General features: G+C 43.1%; 2 protein-coding genes across 4 annotated transcripts in view; one reads left to right on the top strand and one right to left on the bottom strand.

The window, feature by feature from the left end:
* Positions 1-914: 914 nt before the first annotated feature.
* LOC105547942 (chromosome unknown open reading frame, human C14orf142) lies at positions 915-5,146 on the bottom strand. The gene is made up of 2 exons (XM_011991741.1): positions 4,868-5,146; positions 915-1,800 (listed from the first exon to the last, which is right to left on the bottom strand). The coding sequence occupies exons 1-2, from the start codon at positions 5,073-5,075 to the stop codon at positions 1,706-1,708; spliced, it is 303 nt and encodes a 100-aa protein (XP_011847131.1). The 5' UTR covers positions 5,076-5,146; the 3' UTR covers positions 915-1,705.
* Positions 5,094-20,398, top strand: part of UBR7 (ubiquitin protein ligase E3 component n-recognin 7 (putative)) — a 24,800-nt gene continuing 9,495 nt past the window's right edge. Inside the window, exons 1-9 of one of the 3 annotated variants that reach the window (XM_011991742.1) lie at positions 5,094-5,479; positions 7,846-7,979; positions 8,347-8,407; positions 10,047-10,142; positions 12,910-12,963; positions 13,161-13,266; positions 16,769-16,977; positions 17,456-17,605; positions 18,508-18,670. In XM_011991742.1, the coding sequence (XP_011847132.1) occupies positions 5,330-5,479; positions 7,846-7,979; positions 8,347-8,407; positions 10,047-10,142; positions 12,910-12,963; positions 13,161-13,266; positions 16,769-16,977; positions 17,456-17,605; positions 18,508-18,670 (1,123 nt within the window). In that variant the 5' untranslated portion in view covers positions 5,094-5,329. The remainder of the gene's footprint in view (positions 5,480-7,845; positions 7,980-8,346; positions 8,408-10,046; positions 10,143-12,909; positions 12,964-13,160; positions 13,267-16,768; positions 16,978-17,455; positions 17,606-18,507; positions 18,671-20,398) is intronic. The other 2 variants (XM_011991743.1, XM_011991744.1) reach the window with 2 other exon arrangements.

The following is a 20,398-nucleotide window of genomic DNA, read 5'->3' as shown; positions in this document are numbered from 1 at the left end:
TAAAAAAAAAAAAAAAAAAAAACCGGCCGGGCGCAGTGGCTCACATCTGTAATCCCAGTACTTTGGGAGGCCGAGGCAGGCGGATCACGAGGTCAGGAGTTTGAGACCATCCTTACCAACATGGTGAAACCCCATCTCTACTAAAAATAAAAAAATTAGTCAGGCATGGTGGCACACGCCTGTAATCCCAGCTATTCAGGAGGCTGAGGCAGGATAATTGCTTGAACCTGGAGGCGGAGGTTGCAGTGTGCCAAGATTGCACCATTGCACTCCAGTCTGGGCGACAGAGTGAGACTCCATCTACAAAAAAAAAAAGTTGACCTGGTGTGGTGGCTCATGCTTGTAATCCCAGCACTTTGGGAGGCCAAGGTGGGTGGATCACCTGACAGGAGTTCGAGACCAGCCTGACCAATATGGTGAAACCCCATCTCCACTAAAAATACAAAATTAGTTGGGCGTGGTGGCACATGCCTGTAATTTCAGCTACTTGGGAGGCTGAGGCAGGAGAATTGCTTGAACCCGGGAGGCAGAGGTTGCAGTGAGCAAGATCGCACCAATACACTCCAGCCTGGGCAACAAGAGTGAAACTCTGGCTCAAAAAAAAAAAAAAAGAAAAAAAAAGTTGATTAATGATTTCTCTCACCTTTTATCAGCTTAAAAAAAACCTAAAGGCTATTTATGTAACCCAGTACTCTGTAATCTGAGGGCAAATACTTATCCTGAGATTTATCTGTGAAATAAATCACATAGTTTGTAAAGTTACTTCCAACTCTAAAATCCCATGACTATTTGTATTTTACTAGGTACATGCTACTTGATTTCTTTGCATTGAAGCTATCTACATCAGGAAGGATGCATAGTGAATAAACATGCCTTAGTCCCACTGACAAGCAGAAAAGAAACACACACACATACATACTTCAGGAATATATATTTTAAAGGATTCAATAATCTTTTTAAAGCAAAATCAAAGTATGGCTACAGGAGGAGAGGAAATATCCAAATTGTAATCAACGCAGATTATTTACTTAAGGCCTTACATTTGTACCTGTATACATACCATATCACAGCACAAAAACATACCCTACCCCATCTGGCTCTCTTAAGGTACATGATAAATCAGATTAATGCACATTCATCAAGCGGCATCATCTCAGGATATCTGTATCTTTGACATGGGTATGAATTCAGGGTTTCCTTGGGTCTCTTTCAAGGACTCTCTCTTCAGTATTTCTATTTCCTCATTTTCCTTCTATTTATGAAGAACTGTTATTTTTACATTTAATGCCCACTTTTCACCACTTGTTCATGTCAGTTCTCTGAAATGTTACTGCCTATGAACCATGACGTACTGTTTGTAACAGAAGCAGAAGTTAAAAGATGTAGACATCACACAAACCAATGGTTATTTTAAAAATAGAAAACAATGATAAAAATTCAGTTGCCAACTTAAGAGGATTTTATATATTATGAAGTGTTCTGTTTTCCTCCCACGGTCTGAAATTTATTTCTCAAGAAAACAGATTTTATTTCTAAGCCTTTACTATCTTTGCTAGAAACAGAAAAACCAGTTTTCTCTTTGACGAAATTGTCCCAGGAAAACAACACAAATGCTTTTCCAAATTAGAGCATAAGTCTTCCTTAAATGTCCTAGTGTGACAATTGGGATACAACAGCCATCTTTTAAATGTCATAAAGGCTATTGTTAAGACGGTGGTTTTGGCCGTTTTGCAGATGGTCCATCGAAGTTAGTTCTGTTATCAATGTTATTTTCATCTTCTGCATCATCTTCATCATCACCTTTTAAAATAAATATTTGTTGTATGACAATACGTTCTATGGTTGAAAGAAATATATATAGCTAAAGTGGTTGATAACGAGACCATTTCACTTTAGGGATTAATAAAACCATGCACATTTTAGATTAAAATGATTTTGAGAATTTCAGTGTTTAAAATCTTTATTTTCTATCACTTTCCTCTTTGGAAATATTAACTCATTCATCATAAAATCCAGTCTCTTTTTTTTTTTTGAGATGGAGTCTTTCTCTGTTACCAGGCTGGAGTGCAGTGGCGCGATCTCAGCTTACTGCAACCTCTGCCTCCAGGGTTCAAGTGATTCCCGTCTCAGCCTCCCAAGTAGCTGGGATTACAGGCACGCGCTACCACGCCTGGCTAATTTTTTGTATTTTAGTAGAGACGGGGTTTCACCATGTTGGCCAAGATGGTCTCGATCTCCCGACCTCGTGATCTGCATGCCTCAGCCTCCCAAACTGCTGGGATTACAGGCATGAACTACTGCGGCCGGCCAAAATCCACTTTTAAAAGTGTACCGCTTAGTGGTTTTTAGTATATTCACTAGGTTGTGCAACCATCACCACTCTCTAATCCTAGAACACTTTCATCACTCCAAAGAGAAATGAATTATGCCCATTAGCAGTCACTTTCCATTCCCCTCAGCCTTCGGCAACCACTAATCTACTTTTGTTCCCCCTTAATTTTTATTAGTGAGAGGGTCTTGCTATGTTGCCCAGGCTAGACTCAAACTCCCAGGTTCAAGTGATCCTCCTGTGTCAGCCTCTAGAGTAGCTGGGACTACAGGTGCCCACCACTGCACCCAGCTCACTAATCTCTCTCTATGGATTTGCCTATTCTGTACATTCATATAAACAAAATCATATAACATGTACCCTTCTGTGTCTGGCTCTCACTTTAGCATGTTTTCAAGGTTCATTCATGTTGTAGCACGTACTAATACTTCATTACCTTTTATTGCTTATAATATTCCATTGTATGGATACACCACATTTTGTTAATGCACTCATCAGTTGATGGATATTTGCATTATTTCTATTTTTTAAAATTATCATTATTTTTAGAGATGAAGCGATGGGACCTCACTCTGTCCTCCAGGCTGGAGTGCAGTGGAACAATCAGCCCACTGCAGCTTCAAACTCTTGGGTTCACGTGATCCTCCCACCTCCTAAAGGTGCAACACCAAGCCCGGTCAATTGTTGTTTCCACATTTTAGCCACTATAAATGCTGCTGCTATGAACATTCATGTGTAAGTTTTTGTGTGAACATACTTTCCAGTTCTCTTGCGAGGACTACCAGTGGAACTGCTGGGTCATATGGTGACTTCATGTCAACTTTTTGAGGAGCTACCAAACTCTTTTTCCCAGTGGTTACACTGTTTTACATTTCCACCAACAATGTACAAGATCTCCAATTTCTCCACATTCCAGCCAACACTTGTTATTGTTCTTTTTGATCATAGCCAACATCCATATTATCAAGATGTAATTCCCAAGATGGAAGGAAAGTACAGTTTAAGCTCTTCTTAGAGAATTGTAAATCCTGACTCTAATATCTATTCTTGGATTTTTCAGCTCAGGACAGTTAAAATGTACCTGCCTGGCCAGGTGCAGCAGCTCAGGCTTGTAATTCCAGCACTTTGGGAGGCCAAGGCAGGTGGATCACGAGGTTAGGAGTTTTGAGACCAGCCTGGCCAACACAGTGAAACCCTGTCTCTACTGAAAATACAAAAACTAGCTGGGAGTGGTGGCGGGCGCCTGTAATCTCAGCTACTTGGGAGGCTGAGACAGGAGAATCACTTGAACCCGGGAAGCAGAGGTTGCAGTGAGCCAAGATTGTGCCACTGCACTCCAGCCTGGGCAACAGAGCTAGACTCCATTTCAAAAAAAAAAAAAAAAAAAGTACCTGCCTATTTCTGCATTCGAGGCAATTTTTAAAAAATAATGCAGTTAAACTTCACGTTTCTACTTTCAAACTGCACCCACAAAACTGGAAAGGCAAGGGAGTCTCTGGGAGTTAATACATGTTAAAATTAAGTCTGTCCCAGTCCTTGGAACCTGTTCCTACTCTGCGATAGATGGTACTCTTCCAAATATGTCTGTAGTTTCACACCTGATAAAATTCCTTTTTATTCAATACTCCAGCTCAAAAGTCTTATTCTCTTTGAAGCCTTCCAAGGGTCTCTGGGTTTGCAACACTTACAGAGGGCCATAGAACCATGTTCTCTTTTTTTTTTTTTTTTTTTTTTTTTTTGAGACGGAGTCTCGCTCTGTCGTCCAGGCTGGAGTGCAGTGGCGCGATCTCGGCTCACTGCAACCTCCGCCTCCCGGGGTCAAGCGATTCTTCTGCCTCAGCCTCCCCAGTAGCTGGGATTACAGGTGCCCGCCACCACTCCCAGCTAATTTTTGTATTTTTAGTAGAGACACGGTTTCACCATATTGGCCAGGCTGGTCTCGAACTCCTGACCTCGTGATCCGCTCGCCTCAGCCTCCCAAAGTGCTGGGATTACAGCCGTGAGCTACCGGCCCGGCCACTTTCACTTTTAATAAGAGTGTCTGCCTGTATAATCCCCTTGTGTTTCACAAGGGCAGGAACTGAGTCGCATTCACCTCATTCTTCCTCCAGGGCTCAGCTCAGGGTTTGGCAAATAGTAGTAAGCATTCGGCACGTTTTTTAGTGAAATAAATGAAATAGCGATGAGTCGTGGAAATGCTTGAGTAGAAGCAGCCCAAATAAATATAGTGATAAATGCCAACAATTTTTATTTTTTAAATTATCTTTGAAATAACAATAGAAACGGGGTCTCGATATGTTGCCCTGGCTGTTCTGGAACTCCTGACCTCAAGTGATCCTCCTGCCTCGCCCTCCCAAAGTGTTGGGATTACAGGAGTGAGCCCCACTTCGCCTGGCCCGCCAAAAATTTTTAGATGCAATTCTTCTTTCCTCGAGGCTCACTTTGTCCAAGTCTGCCACTCTACACGGGATCCCCAAGCCAATTTCCCCTGGCGCCCGCCCCGTCCTCCTGTTGCTGCAGCACCGTCTCAGAGCTCACCGTCCAGGGCCTCGTCTGGAGCCGCCGCCACCCGGTGCTGCACTTCCGCCTGTACCAGGGGGCCGAATAATTCTGTTACCAGCTCCTTCATCTGGGCCACGCCAGACAATAGGCCCTGGAAAGGGTCGCCGTCACCCGGTGCCTCACAGGACACCCGCAGCTTCTGCGGCTTCCCTTCCTGCCCGACATACTCTCCCAGCAGCTCCATGGTGACCACTAAGCTTCCAGAACACGACACCTGGAAGCGCCACCCGGAGGCGGAAATCAGCCCGTGGCCGGCGCAGGCGGCAGAAGGGAGAGGAGTGACATCCGTTTGTCGGAAGTCGCTCCTCCCCCTTCCTTCGCTTTTTTCCCTTGTCATTGGTTCCTGGCACTCGGGCCCCGCCTCCTCCGGCTACGCCCCTCGTGGCCGCTTTTCCCGCCTCCGCCGGGGCCGAGCCGCGGTTCGGGTGACAGTTGAGGATGGCCGGAGCCGAGGGCTCCGCTGGGCGGCAGTCGGAGCTGGAGCCCGTGGTATCGTTGGTCGACGTCCTCGAGGAGGACGAGGAGCTGGAGAATGAGGCGTGTGCTGTCCTGGGCGGCAGCGACTCCGAGAAGTGCTCCTACTCGCAGGTGGGCACGCGGCCCGGGCCTTGTCTCCCGCGGCTCCCGCCGAACCTCCCCTTCCCGGCCCGGCTGTCCCTATTCCCGCCTGCCGCAGTCGTCTCCCCAGTGGTGGTCCGGGGCCGCCGTTCGTCTGCCGCTTCCTTACCCCAAGCCCACCCTTCCCTTTTATCCCCAACCTCCTGGGCCCCCTTCAGCCTGTGTCCAGCAGGGGCCCCCATCTCCCCTCTCTCTAACTCTGTCCGGCCAGCCAGGAAGGACCCTGGAGCAGCTGCTCTGTCCGTCCTCTCCAGCCTCGTCCTGGTGCACCACTGCTTTTCACGAAACCAGCCCGCGACCTCTCAGATCCAGACATCTTTGTCCCTGCTTTTCCCATCCTAAGATTATTTATTTATTTATTAGGGACCAAATGGGAGAGTCAGGTTAAAGAGATTTTCAAATCCATAGGGATTTGCGGTGAGCTCCTTGACAGCTAGTTCCTCTGCAATTTAGTTTGACAAGTGCTAGCTAGTACTTTTTCTTTCTTTTTTTGGCAAAATGGAGCAAGTGCCCATGTCTGTCTGCAGTCTGCCCTCCTCCCCTGGAAATAGACCGGAAACAGAACAGCAAGTGGCTCTGGCAAGGGAGGGGAGAGAGGAGAAAAGGATCTATTTGGCATTTGGAAGACGTTGTGAGTGAGCAAGTGTTTGAGGGGGTGTGATGTGTTTAGTGACTCACCCTATACTTCGAGGTACAAAAATGGAAAAGGATGGGTAGGAAGAAGACTGACAAAGGATAAGAACTGGCAGGAAGAAGGGTTACCTAGGCAGAGGGGTGGATTGGAACACTGGGGAGATGAGGGGAGAGACTTGCATTCATTATGTGGTATGAACTGAGGTCATAATACCAGTTCTCGTTGTTGACCAAGTTTAGTTTACACTGCAAAGTGCTAGATTGTTGAATAAACCTGGTATCCAGACATAGCCCCAGGTATTTTAAAACCTTTGGTCACCACTAAAACAATTTTTCGCCTGCTTTCCTTAAAAAAAAAAAAGTTCTAAGTCTGTATGTAAACTATTTTTGAAGTGTAGTTACCTTTATAAAATGGATTCCCTTAATATTTTCTTTTTATTGTGGTAAAAAAAATATGGAAATTTGCACAAATCATGTACACAGCTCGAAAGGAAAGTGTGCATGTTCCCACCACCCAGATCAACAAATAGAACATTAGGAGTGCAAAAGGCTTATTGGAAAAGAACTTAAAAAAAAGAAAGAAAAGAAAGAAATAGAATTTTACTGGCATCCCGGAAGCCTCCTTGTCTATCTTCCTCCTTCCTAGAGGAAGGTAACTATACCTATTATACATATTCACTTTTTTTTTTTTTTTTTTTTTGAGATGGAATTTCACTCTTGCCACCCAGGCTGGAGTGCAATGTCATGATCTTGGCTCACCGCAACCTCCACCTCCCGGGTTCAAGCGATTCTCCTGTCTCAGCCTCCCGAGTAGCTAGGATTACAGATGCCCGCCACCACGCCCAGCTAATTTTTATATTTTTAGTAGATGGGGTTTTTTAGAGATGGGGTTTCACCACGCTGACCAGGCTGGTCTTGAACTCCTGACCTGAGGTGATCTGCCCACCTTGGCCTCCCAAAGGGCTGGGATTACAGGCGTGAGCACTGCACCCAGCCTACATATTCACTTTTTAACATTTTGTCACATTTATCTCCTTTTCTACTTAAAATTTGTTGTTTTAAAATTTTGAACTATTTAAAAATAAGTTGCAGACATGATGACACTATACCTCTAAATACTTCAGCATGCATCTCCTAAAAATCAAAGAGATTCGTTGCATGTGTTGATTCTCTCTTTGATGGATTTACAAACATTTTCCACGATGAAAGTGTGATATTACTTACATAAACCTATACATATCCTCCTGTGTTTTCACATGTTAAAATGATTAAACAGATCCATTTATTCACAGCCGACTGACTAATTCAGACATCCTATCACTTTAAGAAAGGAGTGCTGACTTGTGTCATGGCTAATGCTTGTAATCCCAGAACTTTGGAAGGCCAAGGCAGAGAACTGCTTGAGCCCAGGAGTTTGAGACAAGCCTGGGCAACATAGCAAGACCTCGTCTCTGCAAAAAATAAATAAATTAGGAAGAAAGAAAAAAGTGCTTGCATGAAAAGCACTAGTATAAAAATGAAACATGCAACGCAACTGTGTTTTGGTTGATGCTCTGCTGTGTAACCTTTTTAGTCTTAATGGTTTTTACAGAAAGATCTTGACCACAGATAATCTGATTTTAAGTATTTTTCAGTTCCTAGTGTGGGTATTAGGTAAGCCATGCTATTACATTAATTCTCTTTTCTATTTTGGGGGCTTTTAGGGCTCAGTAAAGAGGCAAGCACTATATGCCTGTAGTACCTGCACCCCAGAGGGAGAAGAACCAGCAGGAATTTGTTTAGCTTGCAGTTATGAATGTCATGGAAGTCACAAACTATTTGAGCTATACACAAAAAGGTAAACATAGTCAGAGATTGTTACTAAATGCTTTTGAAGTGTAGATTCTTTCCCATCTACACTTTTTCCTAATCATGTTTTTTCATGCAAAGCTGTTGTACAGTAGTGAAATTTCATGTAATTATTTTATATAATTGGAGAGAGTTTCTAGAGCCTTTAAAAACATAATATGGTACAAACTCAAACTACTCATCTTTCTCTACCATCATTTTACTTGTGTGTGTTTGTGTGTATGTGATATAAATATTTGCTTCTGTACATATTAATTTCCAGTATTGTGAAGTCTAATGTGCTTGAATGCTTGAAGAAATTTTAAGTTGGATTTTGTAAAAAGAAAAATAAAATTGTTATTTCCTCCTTTTTTCAGAAATTTTCGTTGTGATTGTGGAAACAGCAAGTTTAAAACTTTGGAATGCAAATTACTTCCTGTAAGTAAACACTGTAACTATAAATGCAGTTAGAGCAACTGGGGTTAATATTTGCCAGAGGGGGTAAAAAACAAATACCTGTATTTTCCAAAAAAGAAGTTCTTATGCTTATTCTTTGCAGATGGCCATTTCATTTTTTACTTTGTTGGAAAAACTATATAAACTGTTGAGAGCCTACAAGATAGATGGTAATTAATATGAAAGGTTTGGGGAAGAGATGTACTTGAAAGTAATTCAGGTTTAATTATATTGGTTGTACTTATTCTCTGAGGCTTTTAAAGCAAAGGATATGACTTAAAAACAATAAACAGGCCGGGCACAGTGGCTCAAGCCTGTAATCCCAGCACTTTGGGAGGCCGAGACGGGCGGATCACGAGGTCAGGAGATCGAGACCATCCTGGCTGACACGGTGAAACCCTGTCTCTACTAAAAAATACGAAAACTTAGCCGGGCGAGGTGGCGGGCGCCTGTAGTCCCAGCTACTCGGGAGGCTGAGGCAGGAGAATGGCGTAAACCCGGGAGGTGGAGCTTGCAGTGAGCTGAGATCCGGCCACTGCACTCCAGCCTGGGCGACAGAGCGAGACTCCGTCTCAAAAAAAAAAAAAAAACAATAAACAGGGTCAGGAGATCGAGACCATCCTGGCCAACACGGTGAAACCCTGTCTCTACTAAAAATACAAAAATTAGCTGGGCATGGTGGCACCCAGTCACCTACTTGGTCAGCTACTTGGGAGGCTGAGGCAGGAGAATTGCTTGAACCCAGGAGGTAGAGGTTGCAGTGAGCTGAGATTGCACCACTGCACTCCAGCCTGGCAACAGAGCAAGACTCCATCTCAAAACGAAAACAATAAATAGACTGGCACAGTGGCTCATACCTGTAATCCTAGCATTTTGGGAGGCCGAGGTGGGCAGATCACTTGAGGTTAGGAGTTCGAAACCAACTTGGCCATCACGGTGAAACACCCCCGCCACTAAAAATACAAAAAATTATCTGGGCATGGTGGTGTGTGCCTGTAATCCTAGCTACTCGGGAGGCTGAGGCATGAGAATCGCTTGAACCCGGGAGGCGGAGGTTTCTGTTACCCGAGATTGTGCCACCGCACTCCAGCCTGGGAGACAGAGCGAGACTCCATCTCAAAAAAAAAAAAAAGAAAAGAAAAAGAAAAACCAATAAATAAGGCCGGGCGTGGTGACTCACACCTGTAATCCCAACACTTTGGGAGGCCTACGTGGGAGAATGGCTTGAACCCAGACCAGCCTGGGCATCGTAGTGAGACCCCATCTCTATCAAAAAGGAAAAAGAAGTACCTTGAAATTCCAGGCCAATGTCAGTTCACATAGATTGATAATTAATATTTATGATTAACTTTTATCTCCACTTTACTGAATAGGTGTATTTAATTTCTCCTAATTACCACCAAAAAAAACAAAAACAAAAACAAAATTTTATTTTTTCCCTGTATCCTGAAAAAAGTATCCCTTTAGTAGTAGTGAGGTTTTTTTTTCCTACTTTGAAAGTTAAAGATCAGCCTCTTGGGGGAAATAATGTGGAAATGTATTGAATGTATTAATTTTATAATGTGTGAAATTATAGTTAAAATTAGACCATATTATTATTGAAATCAATATTATATTTCAGGACAAAGCAAAGGTAAATTCTGGCAATAAGTACAATGACAACTTTTTTGGATTGTACTGCATTTGCAAGAGACCTTATCCTGATCCTGAAGACGAGGTAAGAGAATTGGAAGTTAAACCTGGGAGTGTGTCCCCTCTAGCCTTGATTCCTCAACTGCTTGTCATATCTGAGCCTCTGGCTCTTCGGGAGGCAGTGCGGGATGGTGAAAGGGTTCTAGATTTATCTTTTCTTATGAATCTGGGTCAGATCTATAATTGGTACACATCTCAACCGTTCTTTCCATTTTTACATCATAAGAATGAAATATTGCACTTTGGGAGGCTGAGACGGGCGGATCACGAGGTCAAGAGATCGAAACCATCCTGGCTAACACAGTGAAACCCCATCTCTACTAAAAAAATACAAAAACTAGCCGGGCAAGGTGGCGGGCACCTGTAGTCCCAGCTACTCGGGAGGCTGAGGCAGGAGAATGGTGTAAACCCGGGAGTCGGAGCTTGCAGTGAGCTGAGATCCGGCCACTGCACTCCAGCCTGGGCGACAGAGCGAGACTCCGTCTCAAAAAAAAGAAAGAAAAAAAAAAAAAGAATGAAATATTGGAGAGGACTTTCCCAAAGCCAGAGCTTCTTCCCTTCCTCTCCTTCCCTGACTGCCTCCCCCTGCCCCCTAACACTTTCTAAGAAATGACCTTCAATTTCTTCTGTCTCTCTATGGAAAGAAATGGGGTATACAAACAGCATCCTCTTAAAAATGTCAATGAGAAATATATGCAAAATTCAAAACGAGTTCTTCCTCACTCCTGCACCTCTTACCTCCCAAGCCTAACCACTGTTAGCACTTTTGGTGTGTGTATTTTTAGGTCTTTTTCTGTGCACATTAAAGTGTTTTGAGTGAATGTGTGTTTCAATGTGTAATTTCCTTTCCATTAACCGAAGTGAAAATTCTGTACACTCACTTCTGCAGCTGGTTTTTCTCACCAGTATATCATAGACATTCTTTCATGTCAGCAAACACACTTACCCCATTCTAACTGCTGCAGAGTATCCTATAACTTCATATGCCATAAGTTAGTCAACCTCATTGTTCTACAGCAGAATGGCATTATCTAATTTTTCAATATTATAAAGAAAGCTAGAGTGAACATCCTTATACAGTAATACAACTGAGTATACTCCAAGTATTTATGTAGAATGGATTAGTAGAATTGACAGATCAAAGTGTATTTGTGGTGTTTAAAATTGTGATTGGCCGGGCACTGTGGCTCATGCCTGTAGTCCTGGCTACTCGGGAGGCTGAAACACAAGAATCACTTGAACCCATGGGGCAGAGGTTGCAGTGAGCCGGGATTGCGGCACTGCACTTCAGCCTGAGTGACGGAGCGAGACTCTGTCTCAAAAAATAATAATCATAATAAATAATAAAATTATGATCATATCTGCCAAAAAAGTTGAACCAGCAACAGTATATGATAATATTTTTTCCCCAACACTTTTGTCAACCCTGCATATTACCAGTTCTTGGAAATTTTGCCATTTTGATAAATGAAGAATAGTATCTTAAATTTTTTTTCTTTCCCTGATGATAAGTGAAATTATGCATCTTTTCATGAGTTCGTTGGACATCCGTAATAACCTTCCCTCTGAATTGTCCTTTCATATCCTCAGCCTATGTTTTGATTGGTTTGGGTTTTGTTTGGATATTTACTGATTTGAAAGAGTACTTTTTGTCTTTGGAGATATTAGCCTTCTGCCTTCTTCCTTGTTTTCTAATTGCGTTCGAACTATAATTATTAAACCAAATTATGTACAGGGACAGATTGAAGTTCTCTGAGTTAGCAAAAATAAAATCTTAAAACTGAAATTTTTTTTTCTTTCTTTTTTTTAAGACAGAGTCTCGCTCTGTCACCCAGGCTGGAGTACAGTAGCGTGATCTCGGGTCACTGCATCCTCTGCCTCCTGGGTTCAAGCGATTCTCCTACCTCAGCCTCCTGAGTAGCTGGGATTACGGGCACCTGCCACCATGCCTGGCTGATTTTTGTATTTTTAGTAGAGACAGGGTTTCACCACGTTGGCCAGGCTGGTCTCAACCTCCTGACCTCAGGCGATCCGCCCACCTTGGCCTCCCAAAGTGCTGGGATTACAGGCGTGAGCCACTGTGCCCGGCCAAAACTGGATATTTTAAGGCATGTAGTAAAGTGTTACAGCTCCTCCTGTTCCACAATATGTGCTTTTTTTTCCCTTTAAGAAGCCTACAATAGGAAAAGGACAGAACAATATTGGGATGTTAATTAACAGTTATGAGAGCCTGGGAATAAAAGAAAGTCATCTCCCAAATAGTCTATGTTCTTTGGTATATTATTTTCCTAGGGCCAGCATTTAATTATTTAATTTATTCAAATTAGAGGAGTTATCTATCAAGAGGGTTTTCCTAACATTTACTTTTCAGTGTACTTGGCAGGATGGTTTTTCTGCAGCAGAAAAGCATTGTCTAATTTTTCAATATCATAAAGAAGGCTGGAGTGACCATCCTATACAGTAATACAACTGAGTATTGTATTAAAGGATGGTGTGGTAAAAAGTCCCAGTTGTCACTGTCTGCATCGGTCCATTCACATTACTTGCCTGGGCCTGAGTTTTGTATAAAATGGGAATGCCCTCCTTGTCTACACCGTTTTGTGAGAATCAGATATTAAGTAACTGATGTGAAAGAGCTTTGAGATTGTTTGTAGAGGGCTTATCTCAATGTAAGCCTTTGGAACACCAGTTCATGTGGAACGAATATTTAGTATCTTATTCTCCTGCGTGCCAGGTTACTTCCATGTTCCCGAATTCAGCGTACTCCTTAACAAACTGCTTTTCTCTGCTAGATTCCTGATGAGATGATCCAGTGTGTGGTCTGTGAAGACTGGTTCCATGGAAGGGTAAGGAAAATGTTCTACCTTTTGAAACCATTGTCATCACAAAGAGATAAAGGTTATATTTTACATTATAATTACTCTTCTAAAAATAAATTCTAGTGATATGATCAGTGTATTATTACAGTATTTATTTGTAAAATAATGGGCATTTTGGACAGTGTGGCAATCACAAGAAAATTTTTGGTGTTCTATATTCACAGCATCTTGGTGCCATTCCCCCCGAGAGTGGGGATTTTCAAGAGATGGTATGCCAGGCCTGCATGAAACGTTGTTCCTTTTTGTGGGCTTATGCTGCGCAATTGGCAGGTAGGTATCTTTGTGAAGTTGCTGTGCCATAAACTTGTGCTTGTGAAATTTGTGTGTTCAATTCAGAATTTTTAGCAACTATTTTTAACTCTGTGGTTATAAAATAGTATATGTTCTGGCCAGGCACGATGGCTCACTAATCCCAGGACTTTGGGAGGCCAAGACAGGTGGATTACCTGAGGTCAGGAGTTTGAGACCAGCCTGGCCAACATGGCGAAACCCCGTCTCTATTAAAAATGCAAAAATTAACCGGGCATCATGGCACGTGCCTGTAATCCCAGCTACTCAGGAGGCTGAGGCAGGAGAATCGCTCGAACCCAGGAGGCAGAGGTTGCAGTGAGCTGAGATCATGCCACTGCACTCCAGCCTGGGCAACAGAACGAGACTCCATCTCAAAAACAAAAAAAACAAAAAATAGTATGTGTTCTTTCTCCACAAAGTGCATAGATTGGTTGGGACACTACCAAAAACAAATTTATACTTAAATGATATGATGCAGAATATTGATGAGACCAGAGTTAGAGAAAATGGAGGAGGCAGTTTTCAAATGGATTTTGAAAGATACATAGAACTGAAATAAGTTGTTAATTATAACACATGGTATCGGTTGGCGAGGGGGTGGTGTCTTAGTCTATCTGGGGTGCTAGAACAAAATACTTTAGGCTGGGTAATTTATAAACAATAGATGGATATTTCTCACAGTTCTGGAGGCTGGGAAGTCCAAAATTCAGGTGCCTGCAGAGTCAGTGGTTTGGTTGAGTGCCCATTCCTCACAGATGGAGCCTTTTATGTGTCCGTACCTGTTAAAAGGGGCAAACAAGCTCGCTTGGGCCTGTTTCGTTAAGTCCGAGCCCTCATGAATGGGATTAGTGCCCGTATAAAAGTGGACTGCAGGCACACGCTACCACGCCCTGCTAATTTTGTATTTTCTGTGGAGACAGTGTTTCGCCATGTTGCCCAGGCTGGTCTTGAACCCCTGAGCTCAAGTGATCCACTCATCTTGGCTTCCCAGAGTGCTGGGATTACAGGCATGAGCCACCATGCCCAGCCTATCTGGTGCTTTTATTATACACTAAGAAATTAAAACAACTGATTAACGAATGGTCCTGAGGCATTAAATGTCTTACTGGTAATGCTTTATGTGTTTCTTAATATATTTTTAAGGTGGCAGTTAAACTCGTAGTATCTGCTGCTTTGGCTTCATAATTTCTTGCCCTTCTCATCTTTAGAGATCAGTTCACTGTACAAACCATGAGCAGCATAGCTGTACCTCCAGTCTCATGTTTTTCTGTCTTTTTTTTTTTTTTTTTTTTGAGACAACGTCTGGCTGTGTTATCCACGCTGGAGTGCAGGGGTGCTGTCTCGGCTCACTGCAACCTCGCCTCCTGGGTTCAAGCGATTCTTGTGATGTGGCTTCCAGAGTAGCTGGGACTACAGGCACATGCCACCACACCTGGCAAATTTTTGTATTTTTAGTGGAGACAAGGCTTTACTGTGTTGGCCAGGCTAGTCTCAAACTCCTGATGTCAAGTGATCCACCCATCTTGGTCTCCCAAAGTGCTGGGATTATAGGCGTGAGCCACCACACCTGGCCAGTTTGCCTCAGAGTTCTTAAGTGCTGCTCCCTTTCTGTTCATACCCTTTCCAGTGATCTCTCTCACTGTCCACAGATACTGAACCTATCTATGTATAGTTCTTACTCGTTGGGTTTTTTTTTTTTAAGACGGAGTCTTGCTCTGTTGCCCAGGCTGGAGTGCAGTAGCACAATCTCGGCTCACCGTAACCTATGCCTCCTGGGTTCAGGCAATTCTCCTGCCTCAGCCTCCCAAGTAGCTGGGATTACAGGCATGCGCCAGCATGCGTAGCTAATTCTTCTGTTTTTAGTAGAGGAGGGGTTTCACCATGTTGGCCAGGCTGGTCTTGAACTCCTGACCTCAGGTGATCCACCTGTCTTGGCCTCCCAAAGTGCTGGGATTACAGGTGTGAGCCACCATACCCAGCTTAATTGGGTTTTTTAAATTGATCTCCTGCCTCTCCATTTCCTCTCCCATCAGCAGATGGCTTCATCTCCTATTACACTGAAATGCTGGCATCCAATGTGAGCTCCCCTATCGTTTCTCTTCTCTGTCTCAGAGTATATGTGCTGCTACACCCATCATTTTTTTATTTCTTCCTCCCATAAAGAAAAGCTGTTTTTAAAAAAGTACCCTTCTGTCTGTGTTTACAGTTCAATCTCTTCCTCCTACTTCTTGTATTATTCTGTCTCTAACAAGTACAGTACGTTATTTTCTCCTTTATATGTAAAGTGCTTAAGCAGTGATTGATATTTTCAAATAAACTGTTCAATTATTTGAATTCTTTGGGTTAGACAGACATAACCTAAAGAAGCATTAGTATTTTCTTTCTCAGTATTTCGGAGACTATGGTGGACTAATCTCTTTTTCCAGATTCTGAAATATTTTAAAACCAGAAAAAGCGATTTTAGGTCAGATGTGGTGGCTCATGCCTGTAATCCCAGCACTTAGGGAGGCCGAGGCGGGCGGATCACCTGAGGTCAGGAGTTTGAGACCAGCCTGACCAACATGGAGAAACCCCGTCTCTACTAAAAATAAAAAATAGCCAGGCATGGTGGCACATGCTTGTAATCCCAGCTACTCAGGGGGCTGAGGCAGGAGAATTGCCTGAACCCAGGAGGTGGAGGTTGCAGTGAGCCAAGATTGCGTCATTGCACTCCAGCCTGGGCAACAAGAGCAAAACTCCATCTAAAAAAAAAAAAAAAAAGCAAAAGCTATTGTATGCCTGACGTGGTGGCTCACACCTGTAATCCCAGCACTTTGCGAGGTTGAGGCAGGCAGATCACTTGACATCAGGGGTTCGAGACCAGCCTGGCCAACATGGCGAAACCCTGTCTCTACTAAAAATACAAAAAATTAGCCAGTCATAGTGGCACACACCTGTAGTCCCAGCTACTTGGGTGTCTGAGGCATGAGAATTGCTTGAACCTGGGAGACAGAGGTTGCAGTGAGTCAAGACCATGCCACTGCACTCTAGCGTGGGTGACAGAGTGAGAATCTGTCTGTAAAAAAAAAAATAACAGGCCGGGCGCAGTGGCTCAAGCCTGTAATCCCAGGACTTTGGGAGGCCGAGACGGGCGGATCACAAGGTCAGGAGATCGAGACCATCCTGGCTAATGTGGTGAAACCCCGTCTCTACTAAAAAATACAAAAAACTAGCCGGGCGAGGTGGCGGCGCCTGTAGTCCCAGCTACTCGGGAGGCTGAGGCAGGAGAATGGCGTAAACCCGGGAGGCGGAGCTTGCAGTGAGCTGAGATCCGGCCACTGCACTCCAACCTGGGCGACAGAGCGAGACTCCGTCTCAAAAAATAATAATAATAATAATAATAATAGAATAAGTGATTGCATTGTCTGTTGGGATTTTATTGTCTGTTAGGTCAGTGGATATGTGTGTATGTGTTTTTCTTTTTTTTTCTTTGAACCCACAGTAACCAAAATATCCACTGAGGATGATGGATTGGTGCGGAACATTGATGGAATAGGTGATCAGGAAGTTATTAAAGCTGAAAATGGAGAGCATCAAGATAGTACCCTCAAAGAGGATGTTCCAGAACAGGGAAAGGATGATGTCCAGGAGGTTAAAGCAGAGCAGAACAGTGAACCATGTGCTAGCTCTAGTTCTGAATCTGATCTCCAGGTAATATGTGAAGTACAAGCCATCAAGAAATAAGACTGGGCCAGGCGCAGTGGCTCGTGCCCATAATCCCAGCACTTTGGGAGGCCAAGGCAGGCAGATCACCTGAGGTCACGGGTTTGAGACCAGCCTTGGCAACATGGTTAAACCTCATCTCTACTAAAATTACAAAAACTAGCTGGGCATGGTGGCACTTGCCTGTAATCCCAGCTACTCAGGAGGCTGAGGCAGGAGAATTGCTTGAACCCAGGAGGCGGAGGTTACAGTGATCCGAGATCATGCCACTGCACTGTAGCCTGGGCGACAGAACAAGATTCCGTCTCAACAAAAAAGAAAGAAAACTGAAGCGGAATTAATTCTGTAAACTTATGGCTTTGGATTTCAATTTTATCCTTTGCCTAAAGAAATCTCTTTACAAAATCTAAACTATGAAAACTATGGTAGTTTAAAAAACATGCTTCAAAACTTAATTTTATTTCAGACAGTGTTTAAGAATGAAAGCCTCAACGCAGAATCAAAATCTGGCTGCAGACTTCAGGAGCTTAAGGCTAAGCAGTTTATAAAGAAGGACACTGCCACCTATTGGCCCCTGAACTGGCGGAGCAAGTTGTGTACCTGCCAGGACTGTATGGTAAAGTATCTGATTAATTTCAGTGTTAGCATGTTTTGTGTACTGTGCCCCAAAGTAAGGACACCTGGGAAAAACATTCAGTTTTTGTACCAGAGGAAGAAAGGAAAATAAAAAGAGCACCTGAACAGTATATTTATGGAATTAATGTTTAGGAGACCCTCAAAATTTTTACATTAAGCAAATTTATGACAGTTGGAATGTTTGTGGAAGAAATGGATAATTATGCAGTATTTTAAATTTACTTATTTTAATTTTAGTTTACTTATCTTTAGGCAAATAGCAGTTCTTTGTTATATCAAAAAGTTGCTTGGAAACACTGGTTGAAAGTTACAGTAAATTGGCCAGGTGCGATGGCTCACGCATGTAATCCCAGCACTTTGGGAGGCCAAGTTGGGTGGATCACCTGAGGTCAGGAGTTTGAGACCAGCCTGACCAACATAGTGAAATCCTGTCTGTACTAAAAATACAAAATTGGCTGGGCGTGGTGGCACATGCTTGTAATCCCAGCTCCTTGGGAGGCCAAGGCAGGAGAATCGCTTGAACCCGAAAGGCGGAGGTTGCAAGGAGCCAGAATTGTGCCATTGCACTCCAGCCTGGGCAAGAAGAGTGAAACTCTGTCTCACAAAAAAAAAAAAGAAAAAGAAAAAAAGAAAGTTACAGTAAATCAGTGATTTTTAAATAAAGATCTCATAGACTCTATGACATCTGGGAAATTGGGAGAATTCTGACAGAAATTTGGGCAAAAAGAATAAATCCTTCTAGCAATTCTGTGTTAAGAGGTTCCAGTTTTTCTAGGTCTTAATATTTAAAAAATAACATTTTTAGTGATTCTGATGACATTGACTTTCTGAGAATGATAAACAATTCTAATGGGGAAACTGTTTTTTTTTTTTTTCCTAAAGAAAATGTATGGAGATCTAGATGTCTTGTTCCTGACAGATGAATACGACACAGTTCTGGCTTATGAAAACAAAGGCAAGATTGCCCAGGCCACTGACAGGAGCGATCCCCTAATGGATACCCTTAGCAGCATGAATAGAGTCCAGCAAGTAGAACTCATTTGTGGTAAATACTGTGTGTGTGTGTGTGTGTGTGTGTGTGTGTGTGTGTGTGTGTGTGAAAGTGAAAATTCATAGTTTCTTTCACTATGTAAAAAACTATAAAGGGGGCAATAAACACCTATATTTTTAATTTAATTCAAAGAATTAAAATTGTGAATTGTAGATCATTGCTTGATTTTCATATTGGTGGGTATTCAGCTGCTGTTACCATTGAAGCAGTTACACGCTGGGATAATTACATGCTTGAGAAACCACAACATACACTATTCTGATAAAGGGTAGATGGATGAATAAAATTTTTCCATCCATCGAAACAATTTTTTGGACATTATGTGTCATCTTTTTGAGTAAGGCATGTCACCATTTTGACAGTTCTTGAGGTTGCTTCAGTGGTTCACAGGAAACCACTAGAGGAGAAAATACCTCCAAACCCTTGATTGAAGGCTTTTACATCCCCCCACCACTACCCAGGGGCAGCATGCCAAACTTAGTGATTTCTATCCCAGCTATTTCCACCTGGATGCCACCACTTTTATGTGTCTTTTATGGCATCAGTCATTTCTGTCTTTTATTATTTATTTATTTATTTTGAGACAGGGTCTTGCTCTGTTGCCCAGGCTAGAGTGCAATGGTGCATTCTCAGCTCACTGCAACCTCTGCCGCCCAGGCTCAAGTGATTCTCCTGCCTCAGTCTCTGAAGTAGCTGTGACTACAGACGCATGCCACTGTGCCCCACTAATTTTTTTTTTTTGAGATGGAGTCTCACTGTGTCACCCAGGCTGGAGTGCAGTGGCATGATCTCGGCTCACTGCAACCTCTGCCTTCCGGGTTCAAGTGATTCTCCTGCCTCAGCCTCCCAAGTAGCTGGGATTACAGGCACCCGCCACCATGCCTGGCTAATTTACTTTGTATTTTTAGTAGAGACGAGGTTTCATCATGTTGGCCAAGCTGGTTTCGACCTCCTGACCTCAGGTGATCTACCTGCTTTGGCCTCCCAAAGTGCTGGGATTACAGGCGTGAGCCACCATGCCTGGTCCCCACTAATTTTTGTATTTTTAGTAGAGTCAGGGTTTCACCATGTCACCCAGGCTGGTGTTGAACTCCCGAGCTGAGGTGATCCGCCTGCCTCGGCCTCCCAAAATGCTAGGATTACAGGTTCAAGCCACTGCACCTTGTCTTTTATTTATAACTGTTAATTTCTTTTTGCCTTTATTAGAGTAAACACTTTCAAGGATAGAGGCTGCACCTAAAAGATTTTTGTAGCCCTCAAGGTACCTTGTACATAATGTAAACTGAGTCAGTTTGTTTGGGCTGGGCGTGATGGCTCATGCCTGTAACCCCAGCACTTTGGGAGGCCAAGGCAGGTGGAACACCTGAGGTCAGGAGTTCGAGACCAGCCTGGCTGACATGGTGAAACCCCGTCTCTACTAAAAACACAAAAAAGTAGGCAGGCATGGTGGTGCGTGCCTGTAGTCCCAGCTACTTGGGAGGCAGAGACTGCAGTGAGCCGAGATCGTGCCACTGCATTCCAGCCTGGGTGACAGAGTGAGACTCCATCTCATAAAATAAAATAAAATAAAATAAAAAATAAAATAAAATAAATATTCAACAAGTCCATGGTTTCAGCTACCAGAATTCCAGAGAAATAGGAAGCCCTTTTAAAAATTCTTAATCTTTATGGGATTAGAATATCTCTGCTTGTTGTGCTTTTTTTTTTTTTTTTTTTTTTTTT

This window comes from Mandrillus leucophaeus, unplaced genomic scaffold, assembly GCF_000951045.1.
Source record: "Mandrillus leucophaeus isolate KB7577 unplaced genomic scaffold, Mleu.le_1.0 Scaffold4, whole genome shotgun sequence".
Taxonomy (NCBI): Eukaryota; Metazoa; Chordata; class Mammalia; order Primates; family Cercopithecidae; genus Mandrillus; species Mandrillus leucophaeus.
The sequence above is the reverse complement of the archived record's forward strand: the minus strand, read 5'-3'. Positions and strand labels throughout refer to the sequence as shown.